The 26,453-nt window shown below is 38.7% G+C and overlaps 1 protein-coding gene across 12 annotated transcripts in view; it reads left to right on the top strand.

Annotated features, from left to right (window-relative positions):
* Positions 1 to 26,453, top strand: part of MYBPC1 (myosin binding protein C1) — an 87,309-nt gene that overhangs the window by 20,090 nt on the left and 40,766 nt on the right. For 9 of the 12 annotated variants that reach the window (XM_036251501.1, XM_036251498.1, XM_036251497.1 and 6 more), the window contains exons 3-12: positions 1,188 to 1,229; positions 7,552 to 7,590; positions 8,346 to 8,381; positions 9,985 to 10,095; positions 12,163 to 12,311; positions 12,624 to 12,741; positions 14,672 to 14,723; positions 17,274 to 17,330; positions 22,706 to 22,872; positions 25,109 to 25,241. In XM_036251501.1, coding sequence (XP_036107394.1) covers positions 1,188 to 1,229; positions 7,552 to 7,590; positions 8,346 to 8,381; positions 9,985 to 10,095; positions 12,163 to 12,311; positions 12,624 to 12,741; positions 14,672 to 14,723; positions 17,274 to 17,330; positions 22,706 to 22,872; positions 25,109 to 25,241 — 904 coding nt within the window. The remainder of the gene's footprint in view (positions 1 to 1,187; positions 1,230 to 7,551; positions 7,591 to 8,345; positions 8,382 to 9,984; positions 10,096 to 12,162; positions 12,312 to 12,623; positions 12,742 to 14,671; positions 14,724 to 17,273; positions 17,331 to 22,705; positions 22,873 to 25,108; positions 25,242 to 26,453) is intronic. The other 3 variants (XM_036251504.1, XM_036251507.1, XM_036251508.1) reach the window with 1 other exon arrangement.

Below are 26,453 nucleotides of genomic sequence, written 5' to 3'. Positions count from 1 at the left end.
GCTATGGGTCAAGATGAAGGAAACAGGCTCAGTGCCCCTTGAGTTTAAACGGGAAAGCTCAGATTGAGTTTTCCTTCAACCAGTATACATGACATTCTTCTTAGGAACTTCTTGGGTGTTCCCGTCTTGCAGATACACATTTACTTTTGCCTACATTGTGTACCTTGAGGACCTACAGGCCGGTACAGATATAACTTCCCCCTTCTGTTCTCCAGATCAGTAGCTGTCACTGGGCCACTATAAAGTTTCCCCTATTATGCTGTATTCCGTATTCACGGCACAGTATGGACTTCCTGCTGCCCAGTCGAGTCTCTGACTATACTCTGCTGTAAGTGTCTTTATTGGTTAACTAAGATTCAGATCTATATTCTGGAGAGAGAGAGAGAGAGAAAGAGAGAAAGAGAGAAAGAGAGAGAGAGAGAGAGAGAGAGAGAGAATTCAGGCTTTAAAGGATTCTTTTCTTACATATACCTACCACAAGTCAGGTAACATTTGCAGGTATCTAAACTAATATGATCCTGAACTGAAAGAAATGCAAAGTAGATGGTCTCAACTGGTAAAATCTAATTTTACTGCTATTGTATTGCTCAATTATCTTATTGCCACTCAACTCAACCCAGAAGATTAATATGTGCACTAAAACATTTTCTCTGAAGCTATTGTACAATTACAGATTTTATACCCTGGCTATATTATATTATATTATCATAATACTATAATATCATTTAAAAGTGAAAACTATTAGAACCACTACATGGATCAAACTTCTTTAAAAAGTCAGTCAGTTCATTGTTGGGGTATACAAGGAAGTGACCCACATTTTACGCGTACCATGTGCTAACCAATTGGCCACTGGAGCATGACCCAAGTTTTATACTCACTACCATGCCAGCACGTTCTAACATGAACCCGGGAGCTGAATGGAGTTTAACAAAATCCATAGTGTATGTTTCTATATATGCTTTTCAAAGGGGATCAGATTAACTGCTTTTAGGAAAACTTTAAAGTGACTCAACATTATAATCCCCAAATTCATCATTCATGTACAGCATAATAAATGAGTATGTAGTATCACTCATGAGCTGTCTGTTTTCATTTATTCCCACCACCACACCCCCATTGCCCATCACACAATAAAATACTCCCCTTAAGACGCTTTAAAAAATGTGCTTGTACTTTCCACACAGAACCAAATAAAGAGAAGGAAGCCGGACCTGCACCACCAAAAGGTGAGTGAGGGGAGGGAGAACGAGGCTGAATCCAATGAAGCACAAGGAGGTCAGTAACGACGGCCAGAGCGGCTCCGTGGGGTTTCTGTGCATCATCTCCATCAGCGTGGTTAAGTGCGCCTTGTTTTCATCTTGCTGCACAACCAGACAGCGTAAAGGCTAACGGTGCTTTGATCCGTTTTCATCACACACATTTCTGAAAGAAAAACGACACTGATGAAAAATACACACCACAAGCACGTGTTGAGATGCCAGCAAATTAATCAGTAGTTTCCAATTTTCAACGTGCATATATGAAGGAAAAGGGGTGTCTGGTCTTCCTGGGATTACACCAATTTAGAAAATTACCTGGATTGTCCAGCTTTTCTTTAATGGGATGTTTTCACGTTACTGTGGAAACTGCTCCAGGTTTCACTAGTAATTTTGAAGGCCAGCATCTCACTTTGAAACACTATGTATTCATGTAGATGTGTGTAATGGTTCATGTAAATGGACAAGACAACTGCTAGCAAACATCGCGTTGCTCCTCATTGACTTGGAAACCCATTTATTCCTGCAATATTGTTCTGTTTTTACTTTATATAGAGTCTAGTTTTAAACGATGAATAATTTTTATTACGTAGATCCATGGCATAATAATTCCTTTGTGTCCCCATGGAGGAAGTCATTGTCATTTCTGAACATTCATCCTTAATTAAGGAGTATTAGTTTTCTACAAAAGAAAGTTTTCACAGAGGCTGATTTGATAATTCTGCTTTATATGTTTGTATCATCACTTACATGTTATTTTTTTTATTTGTGTAATGAATAACATAGTTTAAATTTTGGAATAACCAATTATTTCCTGACTACAATAAGATCTTTTTCTTCTTTTCTGGACACCACTCCAAAGTATGTTAAGTATCTTTGTTGTTACCATGTCATATTTTATTACCTTAATTCCTATAATATTATTGTCTCCTATGCATTAGTAAAATATTTTTTTTCTTTCTTTCAGTACATTGGACTACTTTTCTTCAGCTAACTTGAACTTATGCTCTCATAAATGAACACATAATGTTATTAGTACATTCACTTTGTCCTTGACCTTCAGTGGCTCCCGTGGATAAGTAACCTGAATACTAATCCTGGCTACGTGAGACACAGTCTGAAGGTTATTTGCTTATGGAATGCAGACAATGCAGACTCCTAGAACTCCTTCCATGAGCTGGGTTTAAGGATGTTTGGACATCTGGCTGAAGTTATTGTAACATTATTCTCTACAAAGCTGATGGCATACACCTCTGTTTCCAAATTTGGAAAGGTGTTTGGGCCAGGTTGTAAGGCTCAACCAACAGAGCAGATGATGTAATCCCAGAGGGCAAGCTGTCAACGTTTAAACAAAGCCTGTGCTTGACCCTTAATATGAAATGTCATACAATTATATTGTGTGCTTAAATGAGAAAATGCCTTTCTGTATATTAAAGTCAACCAACCAACCAGTCAACCAATCAACAAAAATTGTTCTTTATGCAGAACACAGTTTGATGAAAGAGCCAGACCAGATGACTAGGGAGGGGATCCTGAAATGAGTAGCATTTTTTTTTCCTGACATTTGCAGAAGTTAAGCAAGGCCATGACCACATGCAGTCACATGCCCAAGTAGATAAACTGCCCTGGATCTATTTTCTCTACATGCCTAGGAAGAAAATCAATTTAGGATAGAAGGTGACATTCCTAAATAAAGAAGGTAGGTAAATGGAAGTTGTTTATAAATATACAAACCTTTCAACTATTACCCACTTTCATCAAGAACAGGACATTTTCAAAGAAAATACGTAAGCAAAAAGCAGATACCCTAAACATCTGTATGGCCATGGTTGAGAAAGAAGACTTGTGTGAACATAAACAAGATTGACAGGTGCAACAAACCTTTTCTCCATCATTGACCAGAATGTCCTTCCCTGCCCTTCATTCTTTTCAACCCTCAGTCCATCGAATTGATTATTAACTGTTCAGCTCAGGTTTCACTCCTTTATGCAGCTTTGCCCTGACTTCCATCTCCCTTTTCTCCTTCTGATTTCTCTTGGACCTATTGCCTCTGTCATTCAGTCATTCTTTTCCCAACTTCATCATGTATTAATGGTTCATTTCTCTCCCTAACAGGCTGTAAGCTTTTCCAAAGTCTGGCACCATGTCTTAACACCTCTTTGAGTCCCTCATCTCATTTTTTCTAGTGTCTGTCATGGAGCTGCATCTCCTAATAAATACCTGTAGAATGAATGAACAATTGAATTTTTGTGCTGGCTTGGTTGTTGATCACACAGATGATGATAATCTAGGTAGATTTTTATTTCCATTTGCTAGGCAGGAAGATGAACATCCCATGCATACTTTTCCCTCCCTTTATTGATTTTTAGAGAGAGAAGAAGGAAGAAGGAGAGAGAGACAGAAACATTGATGAGAGAGAACATCTATTGGCCACCTCCAGCATGCCCCCCCTGGGGATCTGGCCCACAACCTCGGCATGTGTCCTGACTGGGAATCAAACTGGTAACATAGAGTGCTCATCTCAGAAGAGATAGATGATGTAAAACCAACTCACTTAAAGCTGTTGAAATGGTCATGTCTAGATATTAGTACATTTTCACACTGAATTAGTCCCCTACCTAATTATATTCACTTAATAACTCCAAGACTGTCACTGTTAAGAACATTATTCATAGCAACACAGCCTTAATATTATTCCCAGATAGTCTGATTGTTCTGAGACAACCTGAAAGTGTTCTGAAAAGTTTGTGTAGCCACAGAACGTTTTTTGGTTCTGATATCAATCTTACAAGTAGTGCTTGTGGGTAGATTTGTCAACTTTTCATGTTTACTAAGAGTCTCTGTCTGTGAAACAGCTGATATCCCAGGAAGGGTTTCACTGTTTGTTGATTAGTTTGTTTGCCTCTTGGACTTATCCACCCGGCTATCCTGTTCCTTAATACTACCCACTTTGTCCTGGGATTGAAACAGTAGAAATGACAATTAAAAAATGTGTTTTGGCTGGTGTGGCTCAGTTGGTTGAGCATCATCCCATGCACCGAGGTGGTCAGTTGAGTCAGGTTGGGGCATGTGCCTGGGTAGTGGGCTCGATCCCCAGCAGGGGGTGTGCAGGAGGCAAATGATCCATGCTTCTCTCTCATTGGTGTTTCTACTGCTCTCTCTCTTCCTTCCTGTCTCTCTAAAAAAATCAGTAAAAGCATATTATATAAAAATGTGTTTAACCAAACGGCAGTATCAGAATTGATATGTGCAAATCCCTTTATGTGCTGGGAGACAAAGTCTTATAAAAATAAAGCTACCATGACTTAGAATTCTTCCAGAATGACAAGTGGCAAATCAATAAAATGCAAAGTACATATTCTTCTTTTATATTCTCAGTGGGGCCAAAGAACTGTCTTTTACTTTAATATTCATTTATTCAGCAAAGATTTGGAGACAGCTATGTTCCAGGCGAGGGTCTGGTGCTGGGTCCTGTACTCCTGGAACTGACTTTTGGGGTCTTTAGAGAAGAGAATGACCATCAATAGCATACAGTGAATTTCAGACAATTTGAAAGCAGACAATTGTCACAGAGGGCCATGTGTAGAGAATAATGTAGGTGCTCAAATGGCATTATACTTTCTTATGGTCAACCAACATTGCACGTGTGAACACAGACCAAAGAAACCAACTCTCCCATCCAAGTACTAACCAGGCCTGACCCTGCCTAGCTTCCGAGATCAGACAAGACATCGGGCGCGTTCAGGGTGGTACGGCCGCAGACAGAAACCATTTCTCATCTGTGCCTCAACAATGAGCCCTGTAGGAAGTTTCAAAACTGGTCCTGTGGGTGGTCACAAATGTGCCCGCAGCATCAGAAGCAGAGATTACTTAGATGATCGGTTCTCATTTTAATGCCTAAATTCTGATACATATTTTTAAAATTTTAATTTGGCATCTTATTCATGTATAGTCTGTATACTTTTTTGGTAGGCCCAATTGGGATAGTTATGGCCTCTTTTTATTTTTCTTCCAGAAAAAAAATAACTGCTTTTGATAATCATGGCAAGAGAAGTAAAATCTTTCTTTTCCCAGTCATTAACATTAACGTTACCGCATAAACCATCGTAAGTGAACTCTGTGTGTGTTAAAGATCTCACGTGACTTGAGCTGGAGCGTCTTTCTCTTGGCACGAGTGTGATTGGCAGAGGAAGCCAACACCAGAAGGTCCACAAAATTCCTTCTAAATCGTATGACTTTTTTAATTTAAAAAAATTGATTAAAATTTTTTCTTCATTTAGGTCTCTTTACATCCGCCATAACGTGATCTTCATGCTTCTTACTAGCATGCTAAAATATTTTTGTGCAATTTTACCTTTAGGTATCAGACAACCACCTACTAAAATGTCTCTGTGCTTTATCTGCGTATTCTAATTACATATTTCTTTGTGTTGAATTCTGTTAAAAATGAATATCTCCATACTTCTCAATTCTAAGACAAAACCATTATAAAATGTAACATCAATGTAATAGATTTGAGGGAGAAAAAACTTATTAAGTACGCATATTGTCAGATGAATCCTGATATCAGAAGCATCAAAATGTAAAGGCTTGTGTCTTCTCATTAAGAAAATCCAATAAATGAATCAAATGACTCAACACACGATGAATTAGTGTTAGCCGTTGATGTTACTGTCCTCCATGTGTGGTGGTGGTTGTTGTTGCCATTGTTATTTTTTGTCATGTGTATTCATAATTACTAAAACTGATTACCCTGCTGGAGGAATTCATGAATCTATTTAAATCAAATCACTTGTTTAACTGAGGCTTTGTTTATAGTAACATGCATTTGGATTCATATGCTTTTGGGTCTTTATTCTAAAATCTTAACAATAATCCCAAGTTTGTTTAACATAGAACATTAATTTAAAAAGGCAATTTAGATCAACCAAAGGTAGAAGTTATTTTATGCTTAAGAGAGTGTGGAGAATCATAAGAATGCAAATATTCTATTAGCTCTGAGAGTCTCCCCCTAGAATTTCAGATTTCATGTGTACCCCCTTGAAATCCCAGGCTTGTAACGTGAGACCAAGTTCTTTCTCTCCTTTCCAGGCATTCTTCCTTGGGAACTTCAGTTGCTTAAAGAATCGTTTTTACGGTTTTGCGAATGCAATTTTCCCATGACTTGAAGACAAATAAAATTCTGCTTTGGTAAATTTTCCTGCTATGTAGCTAGAGGAGATAGCTCAGCCATCTGGGTCCGTGTCTTCATGCATGCTGTATTTTCAAGAGCCAAAGACAGATGTGCATGTGTTCATCAGCATTCCTTGGGAGGAGAGAGCAGAGGTTCGGCTAACACTGAATGCCCATTTAAGCTTCTAAACTGTAAAGATGCTTTAAAAATCAGACATTTTAGCAAAAGGAAATATTTAGCACATAAACACCCCAAAGCATATTTTGAAGTTTACATATGTGTATGGGTAAATATTTTTTATTTAAAACAATTTTTTTCTTTATTGATATTACAGAGAGAGAGATAGAAACATCGATGAGAGAGAACATCGATTGGCCGCCTCCTGCATGCCCCCCACTGGGGATCAGGCCCACAACCTGGGCATGTGTCCTGCCTGTCTGGGAATCGAACTGGTGACCTCTTGGTGCATGGGTTGATGCTCAACCACTAAGCCACACCGGCCGGGCAATCTTTTTTAAATTATACAGCACTGGCCAACATCAATATAATCTTGGAAAAATGCTTATAAAGTTTCAAAAATAATTATTGGTGAACTTAGTAAGTAAGACAAATTGATTTATATTAGTTAATGTTGACTTTTGTTTTCTGAATATAGAAGGGAAATCAATCATGAGGTTTTAGGGCTGGGGGAAATGAGTTCTCAAACAGTAAATATATGCTTTTATGTCTGTGTCCAAATGATTGTGGTATATGAATTATGCCTGTCAATGACTTTAGTTACTAAAGAACTCAAAAACCACCTCCATTGTGGATTTCATTAAGGTTAAAAATTTTGGCATCTTAACCTACAATCACATAAAATGCTTGCATAGAGTTCCAATTTTTAATTTACACTCTCATCATTTGGATTACCTTACTCTGTCACCCTTTTATTTATCTTTCTCTTTTGCTTGAAATACTCAAATTTAATTTTTCAGGTACCAAGTCTTCTAAGGCTTACTCATCAGTTGAGAATGTTCTGTGTAGTTTCTCCTCTTCTTTTTCAGATTTCTCTTTTCTCAGGATGCTTGGGATGAAGTCCTTTCCTCCTTGACTTTGTATACCTATTTCTTGTTTCAGATGAAGAGGAAGCCTCCCCGTCTAATGCTCTACCTCCAGGTTAGGATGACCCCAAGCCCCTCCTTCCCTCACTTTGTCATTTATCATTAATTGACAGTAAAGAAAAAGAAAGAGCAGAGCCCGTTGATGAGATGAGGCACAGGGCACAAGCACCAGGTTTTGCCAGTGCCAGACACAAGAGGGAAAACATTGGCTCTAATGGTATTTTTGTTTTGTTTTGTTTTGTTTTACGCAAGGTTTTTTTTTAAAAAAAGAGCCTTCCTTTGTGAAATGAATACCACTCTTACATCTTGGATATAAATTTTAGGGGCAAAAATGTTTGTCTTCTATTTGTAGCTATGTACCCTTTTCCCCATTTGATGTTTGGATTTTTTAATCTTGTTATTGTTTTTTATTTTTATTTACTTATTGATTGATTTTGGAGAGAGAGGAAGGGAGGGGGAAAGAGAGAGAGAAACATGGATGAGAGAGAACATTGATTGGCCGCCTCCTGCATGCCCCTCACTGGGGATCGGGCCCACAACCTGGGCATGTGTCCTGACCGGGAATCGACCAACGACCTCTTGGTGCATGGGTTGACGCTCAACCACTGAGCCACACCAGCCGGCATTATTATTGTTTTTGTAAATAAGATATATTTTTAGTTGAAGCTCTACTGATTTTCTAACCAAGCCAACTACTAGTTTTCTCTCCCTATCATCAGAAGAGGGTTTGGGGGATCCAAGGAGGTTGCAGTCAGCACTTCATTGGCACCCCCTTCCCCTTGCATCATCCGGATCACGCTTCCCTTTCAGGTTTGGGTAGTCGGGCCCTGGAAAGAAAAGATTCAGGTGAGCAGACGCCTGGAGCAATCACTAATGACCTCATTTGTTGAAGCTGTATTGATTCTAATCTTTGTTTTATTCAGTTTGTAGCTCTGATAGTCGTCTTTCATTACATTGCCTCTTACAAGAAAACTAATGTATTGAGAAGCAATTAATTTTGCATGATACATACACACAAATTCAGGAATTTAGCTACATACACCACAGTTTGGTTTGTTTTATTGTAACTGCCATTTTTAACATTTGACAAATACACGGAGATTAGAAACTTTTAAAATCTCCATTTGGAGAGTGCTGAAGTTAGACAATAATTCACATTTTTATAGAACTTTACATATAGTTGATAAAACACCTACAGATACATCCTGACAGCTGTGCTACAATTCTGTGAGGTCATTCATTCACTCATTCAACAAATTTGTATTGAGTGCCTACTATAATCCTACCATTTGCAGGCATAGAAATGAATAAAACAGTAAAAATTCCTGCCCTCATGTTCTAAATGTGAATGGCCACTATTCACTATTATTATTCGTACCATAAACACGCAACATAAAATTTTAACATCAACTCTGTTATTAAAAAATTGTGTAATCATGTGACTACATTGCGTAACTTCATTGTGAAAATGATGGTCTCTATGGATAGAAATACTATGCATGATTGATACATGACAACTAAAATAACTAAATCTACATTTCCTTCTTTTCAAGAAGCATTAACAGGTAGAGTTGGCAACCATGCATTTTTCCCCCAGTTATTTAAGCAGCTGAAACTGAACTTCTCTGAATTCAGCTCTCGAGACAGAGGGAACATCTACAGTTCTTTCTCCTACACTCCTCACTGGAGTTGACTGATGATTAATCCAAGCTAGGCCCCTGGAGTGCAAGCTAGAACATGTAAAATAAACTTCATTTCCAGGTTCTCTCTCTTCATGGGAAAGCCTCAAAGCCTTTTTTTTTTTTTTTTTTTTCCTTCTGTTTTTCTGAGTTTTTCCTCCTTTCAGGATGCTTCTAGTATCCTGGGAACTTACACCTGCAGGTCATGATCTGTTATTTAATTGTCAAACTATGACCACATCTATACAATACTAATAGACCTGTCTAGTTATACAATAGCAAGGAATTTAGAAATACCAGGCCAGGCTGGGTTGCATGACCCTTCCCAGTTGACCTGCAAACTGACACATCCAATTCTTCTGTTGTATATATATAACCTTATAGTTAGTCACCTGCAAAAATACTGAGGGTGATGCTTTCATATACTCCCACCATTATTTATCTGTTAGGGGTCAGGCAGGATGGGGAAAAAAGGAACCATGGCTTCCAACAAAGACAGAGTAACAACCTACCTGAAAAGTTTTACTATTTCTAGGAATTAGAATATGCTCCTTTATTCCATCATGGAAGACACAACCCTGTAAGAATGGGAATCTGTCCCTCTCTACTGATGGCTGCAGGGGAGATGGATGGAAAGAATGATGTTACATTTATCCAGGTTGATTAGACAAAGAAAAGCTTCAGCGTTGATGAGAGCAACAAACCCAGGTAAGTCGGCCTACGAAGAACTTGGCCCTGAAATGATCCTTTTTCTCCTTTCTGCTCAATAGAATGGTCTCTTGGCGAGTCACCTGCCACAGAGGAACAAGACAAGCAGAATGCAAATTCTCAGCTGTCCACCCTGTTCGTTGAAAAGCCTCAAACAGGAACAGTGAAAGTTGGTGAGTGTCAAGCATTAAATTCTGCTTTCATTAAAAAAAAAAAAAAAGCAGGTGAAATTCAGATAATAAAATTAACCATTGTAAAGTGAACAGCCAGTGGCTATTAGTACACTCAGTGTGTGACCTTTTCCACCTCTATCTAGTTCCAAAGAATTTTGTCAGCCCAATCAGAAACCTTGTACCCCCATTAAGCAGTTACTTCCCTCGGCACCTGGCAACCACTAATCTCCTTTGTCTCTATACATTTCCCTAATCTAGATGTTTCATATAAATGGAATCATACCGTATGTGACCTTTTGTGTCTGGCTTCTTTCACTTAACATAATATTTTTGAGGTCCATTCATGCTACAATTTTTTCCTTTTAATGGCTGAGTAATACTCCATTCCTTTTACTTGCTGAGTAATATTCCATTGTATGTCTATATTAAATTCCACTCTTATAACCCTGAGAAGGTTAGTGCAACTATCATTTCAGTACCCTTTAGCATGTAGGAGTCCAGTGCCTGGAGCCAGGTTGGATACTTATCAGTTTCTTCACTTGTCAAGTGGGAAGTACTTTGAACAATGCCTGGTGTGTCTTAAATCTCTGAGCCAGTGTTTTCTGCCATCACAACACTCCTCTTTCAATAAGATGATTACAACACTGCACACACACTACATATTGATGTATAGGGTTCCAGAAGAAGCTAGTCAAATAGATGGTTCAACATTGGAAATACTCCTCAAAAATATTGATTGCACACCTGTTAAAACACTGTTCTGAACACCGAGTATAACATGGGAGCACACAGAACTTACAGTTTTCACGGGAGGAGCAGACAACAAGAAATTAAACAAACAGATAATCACAAAGCCAAGGACCATGAAGGAAATAAACAGGGTGGTGAGTTACAGAACAACTTCAGGTCTAGGAATTTTAACTAAATAAATTTTTATGAGAAATATACTAGAATCAGAACTAGTCTTTGGCACTTCCAAATATTATGCACATGAGCACATGAATGACTATATTCTTTTAGGTCGAGAATTAGAAACACACTGCTTATGAATGGAAATGTTTGCTCCCCTTGTGTGTCCGGAATCACCAAAATGCTGGGCTGGCCGTGGGGTTAGAGTTTGCATGTACCTAGGGTCTAATCAGTAATCTGTGAATTCAAACAGATAGGCAAGTTTTATAAAGGTCAGTTTCACTTAGTCACATTCCCAGAATTCCAGACTTCCCATCACTTGCTTAATAAAAAAGATTTGGAAAAAATGTATATTCTGTATATATACAAATATAAATTTGAGGATTTTTTTCTTATCCTCATCTGAGGACATTTTTGCATTTATCTTCAAGTAGAGTAGGAGGGAGAGAGGGAGGAAGAGAGAGAGAGAAACATCGATGTAAGAGAGACACATTGACTGGCTGCCACCCACACAACCCCAACTGGGGCCAGGGACAAATGGTGACTAAGGTACGTGCCCTTAGCAGGAACCAAACCCCGGACTCTCTGGTTCATGGGCTGACACTCTAACCACTGAGCCAAAATGGCCAAGGCTGAGGGTTTAAAAAAATTTTTTTTTCTTTATTGATTTTAGAGTGAGAGGAAGGGAGAAGGAGAGAGAGATAGAAACATCAATGAGAGAGAACATCAAATGGCCGCCTCCTGCATGCCCCCCACTGGGGATCAGGCTCACAACCTGGGCTTGTGTTCTGACTGGGAATCGAACCTGCAACCTCTTGGTGCATGGGTCAACGCTCAACCACTGAACCACACCAGCCGGGCTAAATTTGAGTTTTTTACCGTTTTTATTTCTTACATAGAATATACAACCAAAAAAAAAATATTTCTTATTAACCCATTGCTCCTTTTTTTGTTCCATAAACTTCAAACGCAGAACAAGTTGGAATATCTAAAGAACTCCTAGGGCACCTGTAAAAAATCAGGGCCATCTCATTGCACAGCTCCAAGGGCACCAGTCACACCATAGTGTATGCACTGCCGTCCGGGTAACTCCTTCCAGCTCCAAGCCAAACAAATGACACTTTTTAAACCGGTCTGAATCACTTGTGCCTTTTCTAGGTGAAAACATCACCTTTATAGCCAAAGTCAAGGCTGAAGACCTCCTTAGAAAACCCACTGTCAAATGGTTCAAAGGGAAATGGATGGACCTGGCCAGCAAAGCTGGGAAGCACCTGCAGCTGAAGGAAACCTTCGAGAGACAAAGTCGGGTATGGCCCTGAACTCCTGGCACAGGGGCGTGGCGAGCTCATTCCTTCTGGGTGGGTAAAAGGCGATTTGTACATTCAGCTTTGAGAGATTTCAGTCCCAGAAGATTCTCTGGAGTCACTATTCTTAGCATCTACACTGAGCACGGTTGCCCTGCTGTGCCAGGGGCTGCGGGGCACGGTGGCCCCTCCTCTACTGACAGCTATAGATGTGTCTTTAAGCCAGTGCTAAAGATTTGGGGAAATCGCTGACAATGGGATGGTGTCTTTCTGCCGGCAAGTGGACTGAAATGTGTCACACGCATTCCATTGCAGGTGTACACGTTCGAGATGCAGATCATCAAGGCCAAAGAGAACTATGCAGGAAACTACAGATGTGAGGTCACCTATAAGGATAAGTTTGACAGCTGTTCATTTGATCTTGAAGTACGCGGTAAGAGAGCCTTTTTGTCTGGATACATGTGATAGTTTTAGCGGGGCATGAGGGGGTGGAGAAGGCCGTTTAATACTATGAGATTTTGAAAGTAAAGTTTCCTTTAAAACAGTGTGTGTTTCTGATTGTGATAGGCAGCCTGCTGAATTAAATAGTTAAGAGGCAAATGATAAGTGGAAGTTGGGATATTGTTGCCCAGTATCTCATCCATGCTATCTATATTCAATCCCCCAAATTAGGGCTAATGCCATTTTTTGCTGCTACTGGATGTACCTGTTTCATTGGGTCCACTTATTTCCACTCAGGTTTGGGGATAAGTTAATATGGTACAAGGGTGCTGGGATACCTGGGTGGAAGTTCTCCATTCATGTGTTCTGTGTACTGCCCTGAGTGAATTTAATAGGAATAAATGTAAAGATAAGTAAAAGGGGAATCACTAAGTATACAAAGGGAAAGTTGATTTGGCAGTCAAGTTCATATAAACTTTTTTTTTTTTTTTTTTTTTTAATCATCCTCACCCGAGGAGGTTTTTCCATTTTCTTGTTCAGGTAGAGTGGGAGGAAGAGAGAGGAACAGAGAGAGAGAAACATCGATGTGAAAGAGACACATCAAGTGGCTGCCACCCACATAACCAACCAGGGCCGGGGACAAACTGCAACCGAGGTACGTTCCCTTAGCGGGAACTGAACCCGGGTCTCTCGGGACCGCAGGCCAACGCTCTAACCGCTGAGCCAAACCGGCCAGGGCAAGTTCATATAAACTTGATATGAATCCAAAGTGTGATGTAGCTACAGCAGACAACGTTGGCATAATTTCAAACTGGGCCATTAGAAGTGGCAGAGAACCTAGGTTTAGAAGATGATGCTTCTCTCCGTGACTTGCTAGCTGTTCTGCATCTGGAGTAATGCCTTGGGCCATGCGCACTATACCTCCAAGAGGATCCCTCCTGGAGCAGGACAACCAGGAGGACAGAGGACCCAGAAACCAGGTCCTATTCGGTGTGGGTGGAGGTCAGGCATATATGATTCATTGTAAATGGTGGAAGGGCCGTCACACAGAAGGACAAGGCCATTTGCCATGTACTGGAGAAGTGTTTAGGCAGAACGGGATCAAAGGGTGGAAATTAAGAGAAGGTAAATTTTGTCGTCACATTCGATTGAACTCTTTCGTTAAAACTCTGTAGACACAGCAGGTTGTGAGATTCCCATTCCGAGAGAGGTCAAGCAGAGGCTGCGTGATCGTGGGTGGAGGTGATCGTGGGTGGAGGTGCTGCTGAGATTTCTGTTGTCAATGGGAATCCGGTCCTGAGCAGTCTTCAACCTGGCCATGCATCTCTGAGAATCACTGGAGGGGCTTTTTAAGAATTTTGATTTCTTGGTGCCCATCTCTGATCTGGTGAATCAAAATCTCCAGCAGTGACATCAAAAAACTGGTATTTCATTTATTTATTTATTTTTCTTTATTAATTTTAGAAAGAGAGTAAGGGAGAGGGAGGGAGAGATAGAAACATCGATGACAGAGGACATTGACTAGCCGCCTCCTGCATGTCCCACACTGGGGGTTTGTCCCACAACCTGGGCATGAGCCCTGACCGGAAATTGAACCAGTGACCTCTCGGTGCATGGGTCGAAGCTCAACCACCGAGCCACATAGGCCGGGCAAGAAACTGGTATTTTTTAAAGTTCTTCAGGTGGTTCTAATGGCAGGCAGGTAGAATGACAATGGGCCGAGGTAACTCCGAAAGCCCTCTCCTTGATTCTGTGTGGGGAAGGATAAGCTGTATCTCGGCAGCTCAGCCGTCCAGAAGGAGGGCCATCCCACCTTCGCCTGGCCTGCCTTCCTTCTGAGGAATCCTCACAGCCTGGAAGGAACTAAACACACAACTGTCCTCTTAATGGTATTTATTTTATTGTTTTCTTTCTTTTCGAAGAATCTACTGGGTCTACTCCAAGCATAGACATCAGATCTGCTTTCAAGAGAAGGTAACTTCAAAGGGGATTCAAGGTCGTTTTTGTACATGAACGTGGAGGGTTTTCAAAACACACGTTCTCTTCCTTCATCACCCATAACTCCAACGAGAACAACTTTTTTCACCATAGTTAAACATACCCTATATTCAAAAGTTAGTGTTCTAGAAAAGCCATGGGCTGAAGGCCAAATCAAGTATATACCAGTCATGCTTTTCTTTCTTTTAATCCCCATCCGAGGACACATTTATTGATTTTAGAGAGAGGAAGGGAGACAGAGAGAGAAAGAAAGAAACATCGATTGGTTGCCTCTCACATGCATCTGGGGACGGAACCCATAACCTAGGTATGTGCCTTGACCGGGAATCCAACCCATGACTCTTTGATGTATGGGAAGAGGCTCCAACCAACTGAGCCACACCAGCCAGGGCTTACTGATCATTCCTAAGAATGTTCTTGTCAGAGTGAAGCTCCCATTTTGGCAAACTTCACAGATGCCTTATAAAAACACAGTTTCAACCTATTCATAGTGTTGGCATCGTTTATGGCATCCTTTATGGCATCGTTTCCCACCAAATGGCCAAAAAAGATAAATATATAAAGATGCACATCTTATGTAGAACCAATTAAGAAAACTTCTATTGCTGTCCATCTAGAAATCACTTATGGAGCTACTAAACCACGTGTCCAGAAAACCACAATTAAGTAGCTACTTACTGAAGTCAGCACTATTTAAATACTGGATTATCCTACAGGAAAGTACACTGAGTCTGCTGGAATAAAAACCACTGTAAAAAGTTAAATATAAATACCTACTTGATTTGTTTTTCAACCTCCAAGGCTGAAAAATCAGGGAGTCAAAGAAGAGGAATGAAAACATTGTTCTAGTCTCTGAAAAGGGTAACTCGCTCTTTCCTGCCATCATTTCACTCCGGACCTCAGGCCGACGGTCTAACCGCTGAGCCAAACTGGCCAGAGCTGTACTTAACGTTTTCATCATGTCGATTCCTTAATGAGAGCAAAGGTTTTGTTCTTCATGCAACGGAATGTACACACAGTTTTGTTAAATAAGAAAAGCCATCCCAAATGATTATAAAACAATGATTTAGTCTAATAAAAGGCATCTTTTCCTCCTAAATTATAAATAGATGAAAATTTTAATTACTTTAAACGATATGTCAACGGGCATATTTTTTTTTTTATCCTCACTCGAGGACACTTTTTGATATTTTGTTCAGATAGAGTGTGTGGGGGGGGGACAACATGAAAGGGACACATCCAGTGGTTGCCACCCACATGACCCAACCAGGGCCGGGGACAAACTGCAACCCAGTATGTGCCCTTAGCGGGAACCGAAGCCCGGGTCTCTCTGGACCACAGGTGGATGCTCTAACCGCTGAGCCGAACTGGCCAGGGCTTGATGGGCATATTTTGAAGAAGTCATAACTTGCCACTCCTGTGTATTCCTTCCGCCTTCCCATGGGCAGCGAGTGCAGCAGTCTGACGCGATGCTCATGTTGCAAACAAGTATATTTTAGGAGAGGGAGACATAATTTAATAAATTTTGTGCTTTAAAGGAATAGAAATGTGTTTATTTTCAAATACTCAAAATTCTTTTGAAAACACATTTTTTGGACTTCAATTTGTATGGCATGTGTGTTATACACACTGTTTTTAAACCTGCGGACTCTTCCCTTAGAAACCATAAGTAATGATTGTAAAGAGAAGGAAGCACAATCGTCATTAAAAAAGTAAACATGTAAGTAAATATAGAGTGCCATTTAAGGGTAAGCTCCTTAGATTCTATTTTGAGTGCATACGAAATCAAAGATGGCTCATGCCTCATTTAAGATGCCTTTCTCTACAGAAAAGCACTTAAATTCCCAGTAGAAGGCTCATCAACATTTCAAAGGCAGATTTTTGAAAAATTCATTTTAAAAGGTGGAACTATTAACAAGAAAATGAAAAGCTTATGATTATTTCCCTTTAAAACAGACAGGAAGACATCTTTTCAAAGGTTCTGCACTAGCTCCATTTTCATGCTATGTCGATTTCCCATTATCTGATTCATCCGTTGATGGACACAGAGGTTACCCTTGAACATAAGCCTTGCACTTATACATTTGACACTGGTACAACTTTGTCCGTGAAGCCAATCTCTGACATGAGTGACAGAGATCAGCAAAAGTCCTTTGCTTTTTACATGGGTATGTTTCCAGACCCCCACAACTGGCAAAAACAAAGTACTTTGTGTTGTTTGGCTTACTTGCATTTGTGTTACTCCATTTTAACACAAATCCATGCCGTTTTATATATGCAATCTAAAAAAACTGTGTCTTCTGAAATCGTAGAGTAACACAAGCTCCTCGTGTTTACTTTTCCACAAGTACATACTCCAAAAATTTGCAATGTCACTTGTGTGAAAAGAAATAGTTTGTGTTAGTCCCAGGACTTGTGTGCTGGTACAAAATTGCATATACGTTCTACGTAGAGTGTTTTGGGGGAAACCATTGTGTATGTGTCTCGGCATTAAACCCAGATTTGCTTTTCTTTTGTTAATGACAGTGGAGAAGGTCAAGAGGATGCAGGGGAACTTGACTTTAGTGGTCTCCTGAAACGTAGGTGAGAACCAAGTGATGGAGTGAGGAGCTGTGGCCTGGAGATTTTAGATACCCACACAGAAGTCAAGTTTAAAGTAGTTGTGTTTCAAAGAATTTCTTGTTTCTTAAAAACGTGTTTTGCTTATAGAATATAACAGAGTCAACTAAGAAAGAGACAGAGAAACAATCGCATACTAATCTGTTTAAGATCCTAACTGATGCTTTTAAATTTTCTTCTTAAATGTTTTATGAGTCCTTGCATATTTTCTTAGTGGGGGATGAAGAGATTGAAAACTGAGATAGAAGAATTAAATACCTAAAAACCTCTGATTTCTCTCATTTTAATCATGATTCCCTGTGATGATTGAATAAAGCCTCCATTCTCCTGCCTTTGATATTTGAGAAGTCTCTGCAGGGGTCTATATAAATATATATACATATATATTTTTTAAAGGCAGACCTACTTTAATACAGCATTTATGATTTACTGTATTTCATCAAATATAAGACACCATTCATTTTAAGATATACCAATATTTTATAAATCACTGAGCATTAAAAAATTACTCCCATTAGTTTATTATGACAAATTATTGATTATAAGATACATCCTTCTTTCCAAGATATTTAAAATGTCAAAAAAAGGTACATTTTAGAAGAGATAAAATATGGTAGTAAAATGGAAATAAATATTTAGTATTATCACTCAACCCTTTTAACATTATTCTCTCTTGCAATAAAATTTATTTAATTTCATTACAAATGTTTAGCACATAATCATTTTATAGGATTTCTGTCTAGATAGTTGCATATATATATAACCATATCACATATGATATTGAATTTGTTATGTATAAAGTTAAACATATCCAGATATTTAGTGCAGAAACAACAAAAAGAAATTGACTGCTGGGATTGTATTTAGTAATTTGTAAATAAACAGTAAAACTGCAACTCTAAATTGATGATATATAATGTTGATATCAGTTTTCATTCAACTTTTCAGGTTTACTTTTTATTCCTTTTCGTGCTTCCTACGGTTATTAAAGGAACATAGATATAAATATACTTGACAACAAATTACAAATATAAATAACTGGGCTTGTGATTATCTCAGTTTAGTTTGAAGCCTTTATTCAAGTTCCAGTGGATGATAAGTTCACCCTAGCTCTCAACATTTAGGTTGAGAACAGAAATATGAATAGGTGCAACTTATTAATCACTGATGGATATTAGCCAATCTAATAGACCTTATCAACATCAAATCGCTTTTCCTCCTCTGGATACTTCAAATAATCATTATTCTCAATAATATTTATTAATTCCTCAAGTTTATTTATAGCAACAGTATATGAAGGGACCTTAAGTGAGCCTTACTCTTCCCTCATTCTACAGGTGAGAAACTAGGAACCAGAAATGTTGAATGATTTACCCCAAGTCCCATAGTTAGAAGTAGAGCAGGGACCTAATTCCAAGTTTCCCTTTTCTGAGTCAGCTTACTTCCTGTGACTTCATATAAGAAATACCACTCGAGATCAGCCTCAGATATTGATGCTTCAATTTATAACACCAATTGACACTTTATAAAAAAAAGAAAGGTTTTTTCCCCTGAAGTTATTTACTCAAGCAGGAAAATACTAAATGTGCTTTTTTTCTTGTGTAGAATATGATGCTACAGGTGATGTAAGGAAGAGAAATCCAGTGTCATCAGTGCCTGTCATATAGAAAGGGATGAATATACATTTGTAGGAAGAAAAGAATAGTAGTAAAAACATGGATTTAAGTCTCAATGCTACCATTTACTAATTACATGACTTTGGTCAAAGTATATGTCCTCTCTGAGACTTAGTTTCCATATACGTAAATGTGGAGAATAAAAATTGCTTAATAGAATTTTTGTGAGAATTAAATGTGAAAGACATGGCTCATAGTAGGTGTCAAATATAAATTTCCAATAAAAATGTGACATTTTCCCTTGAAGAGCTTAACAAAATACATACACATATCCATCCATCAATCAAAATGTGATACAGTAGATTATTAAATGCCATACTCTGATGAGAAAGGTAAAGAAAAAAGAACAAACTTAGTTCTACCAATAGTTTGCAGAGTAAAAGAAATCATCTAATTAACGGTGAAAATGACTGAAGAAAAAAATTACTAGAGAACATGGGCAGGCAACATGTCTCCAGTTCTCATTTTCTTTGCATCCCCTCATTATGATTTTGACTCATAACTAGATTGTTGTTAACATCAGACTATATTCATTTAATATACTATACTAATCCACCAACATAACTTTAGAAATCATTGTGTTTTCCTACTAATTTGAGAATTGCATATGTTTTCATTGTGGTAATGACACATGGTTACCATGCCTACTCCTTTAAGAGTCTGTGGCAAAATCCCTACTTGAATAAATAGCATTATGACCAAAATCTCCAACCAACAAAAGATATCCCTGCCCTGAACAACGCCAATGTATTTCAAAGAGACATTAACCAAATCAGAGTACGTCTTTTAGGCAGCATCCTGTTATGGGATTTGACCTATATAAATACTTGACAGTTTTATTCTACATAAAATTTCTATAACTGCTTTGAAATTTTGATGTAGATGAAAGTACTGTGAATGTTATATAGGTCAATCCCGGTGCTTGCAAAGGAATCAGGAGTGCTCATAGAAATGTGAACTTTTCTCCCTACTATGAATTAACATAGCCATGCAGGTAGGGCCACCTGCAGGCACATATGTTAAGAATAGACACGTTCTGGATGAGTTAAGGAAATGCTACAGCTAGGAGCCTTGATCTCACATTCCAGTACAAAATGAGGAGCACTTCAATCTTGCAATTTGAGATTCAGTTAAGTGATGGAGAGAAAAGGAAGGAATAGGCAGGAGGTCATTAATGTTCACATACAAAATTTGATAAGATTAAGAATTTGGCAGAATGAGGAATATTTGAGGGTTTTAATGGAAAAAGATGGTGAGGATGATTAGTTTTATGAATCTACCAACAAAACTTAAGAAATCACACTGCAAATGATCTTGATTACTGGCTTCCATCGTATAAATATTTGCCTCATGGATATGCCTCGGCGTTTGACTTGTGCCTCTTTTTAGCTATTTTAATATAGTTTGCTATCTTCAAATCGTTGTACCATTGCCAGGAGGATACTCGAGATGATTATGCGTCTAATTCTTTTTGGCTGAAATACAAATTTAATACCATGTATTATGACATAATTTTATAGTTTAGGAACTATATTCAGGCTGGAATATGATTAAAATAGAACATTAATAAAGTGGATCGAAGAAACACCCACAGAGAATACACACACACATACACACACACAGACACACATTTAAAAAAAATTTTTTTTTTATCCTCACCGAAGATATTTTTTCATTTTTTGTTCAGACAGAGCAGGAGGGAGAGAGAGGAAGAGATAGAGAGAGAAATATCGACATGAAAGGGACACATCGAGTGGCTGCCACCCACATGACCCAACCAGGGCCGGGGACAAACTGCAACAGAGGTATGTGCCCTTAGCGGGAACCGAACCCGGGTCTCTCTGGACCGCAGGCCAATGCTTTAACCACTGAGCCAAACCGGCCAAGGCTATACACACACATTTTCATTGCAATTCTCCAGGACTTCCTATAAAATATTGGAAAGATGTATTTGAAATCTAGACTACTTTCAGGCAGTAGATTTATTAGATCTGACCAATTATTACCAATATTCCAACTTTAGGACCATCTTCCCAGGCATTTCAATTTCTCCATGTTAATAGAGGGTGTTATTTCAGTGAGTTGAAGATAATACTGTGTCTTGAGTTTTTAAGAGGCACATTTTTCTAATGGTGTCTAGTCTTTTCCACAAGGGTGGAAAGTGGACCAGTGACCTCTCACTTTCTTCCCACTTTCCAGATTAGCCTCAGCATCCTCTGCCACTGGGCAAAAAGACTTCTACGAGAATGGAAATTAGATATTCAGAGATATTGCCTAACATCACCCTAAACTCCATGTTCATATTTATATTCTCCCCTTCCCATGATTACAATCCAGAGTTTCCTCAAGAAACTGAAGCAGGTGTAATTCATGGGACAATGCAAACATATGTAATCATCATTTGCTAACATGATAGCATGAATCTTGTTTTCACACTGATGTTTAAAGATGTGTTGACCAGTTTTCCTGGAAAACCATATCCAAACCAGCATTATTCACAGTAAGTAGTCATTGTAACATTTCCAAATTAATTTAATAAAAACAGTCAATTAAATTTAAACAAAAATCAGGGCTATTTAGCTAGTAAAGGAAATCAATTTAAATTAGGATTTGCATTTATTTACCCTAAGGATCTTTTCCTAAAGAGTGTTTATTCCTGAGTTTTTGTTTCTTTTTTTGTTTTGTTTTAAAATAAGGGCAGACAATCTAATATTTAGACTTTAAATATAATATTTTTAATTGTATATGTTCTTTACAAATTCACAAATTTCAGTGATTGAAATTTTGGGGCATAGTTTTGATAATTGCACTGAGAAGTTACCATCCCCTTGTTTATATAACTGTTGACCATTTGCTTTAAAGCTTAACATTTATAGCTTTATGATTCATACCAAACCTATCCTAAAAATTTCAAGACAGTACTTTAAAATGAAAAAATGAAAGAAAAAAAAAAATTGGCCTCATTCTCCTTTTTTTCCTGACAATTTAGGGAGAAAAATAATTGTTTTAAAAAGCATATGTATCCACAAAAAATCATATGAAAACACCAACCAATCAAAATTAATAAATAAAAAAACTTTTGTGGCAGTTTCAAATATTTTTTGCATTAAAACACAGCAAAAAATGAGTAACGTACACATTTACTAATATGGGAGGAAACATGCTATTTGCAAAATCCAAAGGTGTGTATACTGTCTCCATATAGAGACAGATGGGTGCTGTGTGTACACCAATCGAAGGTAGAGAGCCTTTTTCTTTCATGGACCAATATTTAAAACTTCTAGTTCTTAATCTACTTTTCCCAAGTTTTTCAACAACCAAGTCCTAGATGAAAACTGGTCTTAAGTTCCTCAACTCTCACCTTCTGGACTTCCGAGTTGAAAATAGGTAAGACTATCTTCAGGCTATTTCCCGAGAGCCTGCAGTCTCCCCAACGTGCTTCTCACTGGGCAAGTGGGTGTTGACACGAGTGCGCGTGTCTGACCTGGAACCGCCCGGCGGCTTCCCCAGGCTTCGGGCCAAGCCGGCGGCCCCTCCCCGCAGCTCAAGCTCTCAGACCCCAAACACAGCTTTCAACACCGAACCGAAAAACCCAGACCCTACGGCGACCTTCCCGGTCGCTAAGGGCGGCTACTAAACTAAGCAGTGCTTCTCCCCGGTTAGGGAGGTGAAGCAGCAGGAGGAAGAGCCCGAGATAGACGTGTGGGAGCTGCTGAAAAATGCGAACCCCAACGAGTACGAGAAGATCGCCTTCCAGTACGGCATCACCGACCTGCGCGGCATGCTCAAGCGGCTCAAGCGCATGCGCAGAGTGGAGAAGAAGAGCGCAGGTGAGCCCGCCCCGGGGTGGGGGCGTGGCCGAGGTTTGGGGCGGGACTGGGTGAAGCGGGGTTTGCAGGAAGCACGGTTCTCCTGGTCACCTTTGGCTTCAGGTGGAATAGTTCGCTGCCCCGCACAGCACTGGCTACTTAGGTAGCAGACAGGTGAAAGAAGACTTACACTCAAGAACTGGCACAGACGGCATATAATGGAATATTAAATATTCTCATGATCTGATCATTTCTCGGCGGCCCCTTTCTCCAGCCTCCATCTCTCCCTCACCCTCGAATTCTTGACTCTTGTTCGGGTGGAGCAGACGCGCGATGTCTCTGTTTTGCCACCGTATTCTTGCACCCATTGGGTGGGGCGTGGGGAGTGCTCTTCTCACACCCAGTAAGGGTAGCAAAGTGTTTGGTTAAATAGCTGTGCTGCTCCCTGGGGGTCTAAAGTGAATGCAGCTCAACGTGGTTTTAAATACCTTTAAAGAATATTTTAAGATGTTGAACTTGAAAATAAAAAAAGAAAGAGATTTATTTTATTTTAATCCTCACCTGAGGATATTTTTCTATTTATCTGCAGACAGAATAGGAGGGAGAGAGAGAGAAACATCTACATGGGAGGGTTCTGTTCACTGGTTGCCTCCCACATGACCCCCACCAGGGCCTGGGACCCACCCCAACTGAGGTACTTGCCCTTGATCGGAATTGAACCCACGACTCATTGGTCCGGGGGCCAACACTCTACCGCTGAGCCAAACCCGCCAGGGCAAAAGAGATATATTTTTAATTGATCATTAGCTCTTTAAATTTTCCTGGACCTGGTCATTGTCAGTTATGGTTTATGACACATCAGGTTAACATATCAATCCTATTATTGTTTATTGTTAATGTTCAAATCGAATTTAAAGAATCTCACCACATCGTTGTAAAAATCTGCCCTTTATTTCTAAACCTCCCTGTAAACCGGTTGAGAAATGGCCCCAGAGAAATACAGAAGTGGTTTGTTTTTGTTTTGTTTACATAACTGAGCCATTCTCAGATGCCACTGAGACTCGCGAAGTTTTATTTCAAACGTGAATTCTCACGTGTAGAGCCAGATGATCTCTCTCCCCCAACAGGGCCTTCCTTATTCTTATCACTTAGCTTTGAATTGATTTTTTGAGGTATGTGAGAGATAGCTATTATAAACTAGTGTTTATTTTATCTTGTTAAAATATGAGGGCATGAGCTCGTTTGAGCGGTCGTGTAATAAAGTTGGAATGATGGAAATGTAAACATGACAACTTCGTGAGGCATGCCCCACTTAGAGGTATCTCAGAAACTGTTTAAAGAAGAATTATTATCTTTAAAATCAGAAAAAATAAAATAAAATAAAAAAGAAGTTAACTACTTTTGCTTAGGACCTTTTGAAGATAACATTCTTAAAAACCTCTATGTTCTATGTTATTTAAACTTTTTTGAAATCCTGAGTTTCTAACTATATATATAAGGGGTGTTTTAAACATGCCACTATTTGGGTAAGTATCCACAGTCCAAAAATATTTGATAAACCTATTTCAATTAGTCAGAGGCATTCAATTTAATTTTATGAGTCATTGAATTTAATTTGTAAATTCTATGATAGTAAAACTATCTATGACATAGAAGACATACAAAGGTAATGCCAATAATCCTGACAGTAATTATGCTGGGAGGATAAGTATGTTCAAAATCAATTTCATTTCGATGCTTTATATTATACATTCCCTGAAGGATAGGACAATCTTTTTTTTAATCCTCACCTGAGGACATTCTTTCATTTTTTTGTTCAGATAGAGTGGGAGTGAGAGAGAGAAAGAGAGAGAGAGAAACACTGACATGACCAACCAGGGCCGGGGACAAACTGCAACTGAGGTACGTGCCCTTGGCGGGAACCAAACCCAGGTCTCTCTGGACCACAGGCCAACACTCTAACCGCTGAGCCAAACCGGCCAGGGCAGGACAATCATTTTTAAAGCCTCTTCAGTAATTCTTTTCTTATGTTTCTTCCAAAAACATGTGGATTATCTTTAAAAATTTTAACCATTTTATTCTATATAAACGGACACAGAATTATAAAATATAAAAGATAATTTTAAAGGTTTTTAATTTTTTTCTTCTTTGAGTCTTAATTTTCCATTTTGTTTTAGGTTCTCGTATATATATTGACTATTTAAATTCATAGCATATGTATACATGTATTAACATAGTTTTGCTTCTTCTCTTCTAGCTTTTGCCAAAATTCTTGATCCTGCATATCAGGTTGATAAAGGGGGCAGAGTACGGTTTGTTGTGGAATTGGCAGATCCAAAGTTGGAGGTGAAATGGTATAAAAATGGTCAAGAAATCCGACCCAGTACAAAGTAAGTGAATGTTGCAAATATCAGTGATAACTACATAAATCAAACAATAGTTTGACTTAATTTTCTATGAATAAAAGCACTTTTTATTTAAGCTTTACAACGCAAAATCATATACCGGGAGAGTAGAAACTTTTCATGTATTTTGGAACCGTTAAAATTATAGTATTATATAAATTAAACCTTGTTTTTTTTGTTTGTTTGTTTGTTTGTTTGTTTTTTTATCCTCACCCGAGGATATTTTTCCATTTTTTGTACAGATAGAGGGGGAGGGAGAGAGAGAGAGAGTGAGAAACATCGACGTGAAGGGACACATCGAGTGGCTGCCACCCGCACGACCAACCAGGGCCGGGGACAAACTGCAACCGAAGTACGTGCCCTTAGCGGGAACCGAACCCGGGTCTCTCCGGACCGCAGGCTGATGCTCTAACCGCTGAGCCAAACTGGCCAGGGCTAAACCTTGTTTTTTATTTTTATTCTATGCAAACTATTTCAGGTAACCTCCCCACCCCAATTATGGCTTTGTGTCACTATAGTTATACGTGTGTGATTATTTCAGAGAATTACCAAACTTCTCTCAATTTTTTTAAATAAAATTTTGAAATACATATTTGATATACTAGCTGGCAGTCACACTTTATAATTAGATAACTTTTGTTTTTCCGGAGTAACATCTACAGCCTGTGTTTTATTATTGCTTGGCCTTATCCCAAATGAAGGAGACAGACTAATCCCTGATGTCTGATGGTTATCATTAGTCTATTATGAAACTGCTTTAAAAAGATCCTTCTCAGCCTGAGAGATTTTCAACTCCAATATATATTGTTTTAATTAATGGGAGTCATGTGCATGTTTATGAAACATTTTAATCCTGAAAATCTGTCACATCTGTAGTACAATTAGGTGGCTTCCAAGTTCTTAATGTGGTCATGCCTACAGAGTGACTTCGTGATGACAATGTCCGTACCTGGTAAAAATCTCATGATGATGGCCTGAATTTACCAAAATCATAATTTTACTTGGTTATCTTTATCTATTAAATGTTTAGTGTTTTATTCTTAAAGTCTTCAATTCGAGAATTTTCCAAATGAAATCTTTTTTCTGTAGTCTATTATAATACCCTATGATACCCATTCATAATTCAAGTCACAGATAATGAAATTTTGTAATCTTCTTGGCTTTTAGTTTTTTTGTTTCCAAATACCCAAGTTTTTT

Source organism: Molossus molossus, unplaced genomic scaffold (genome assembly GCF_014108415.1).
Source record: "Molossus molossus isolate mMolMol1 unplaced genomic scaffold, mMolMol1.p scaffold_m16_p_10, whole genome shotgun sequence".
Taxonomy (NCBI): domain Eukaryota; kingdom Metazoa; phylum Chordata; class Mammalia; order Chiroptera; family Molossidae; genus Molossus; species Molossus molossus.
Note: the sequence above shows the minus strand (reverse complement) of the source record. Positions and strands in the feature narration are given on the sequence as shown.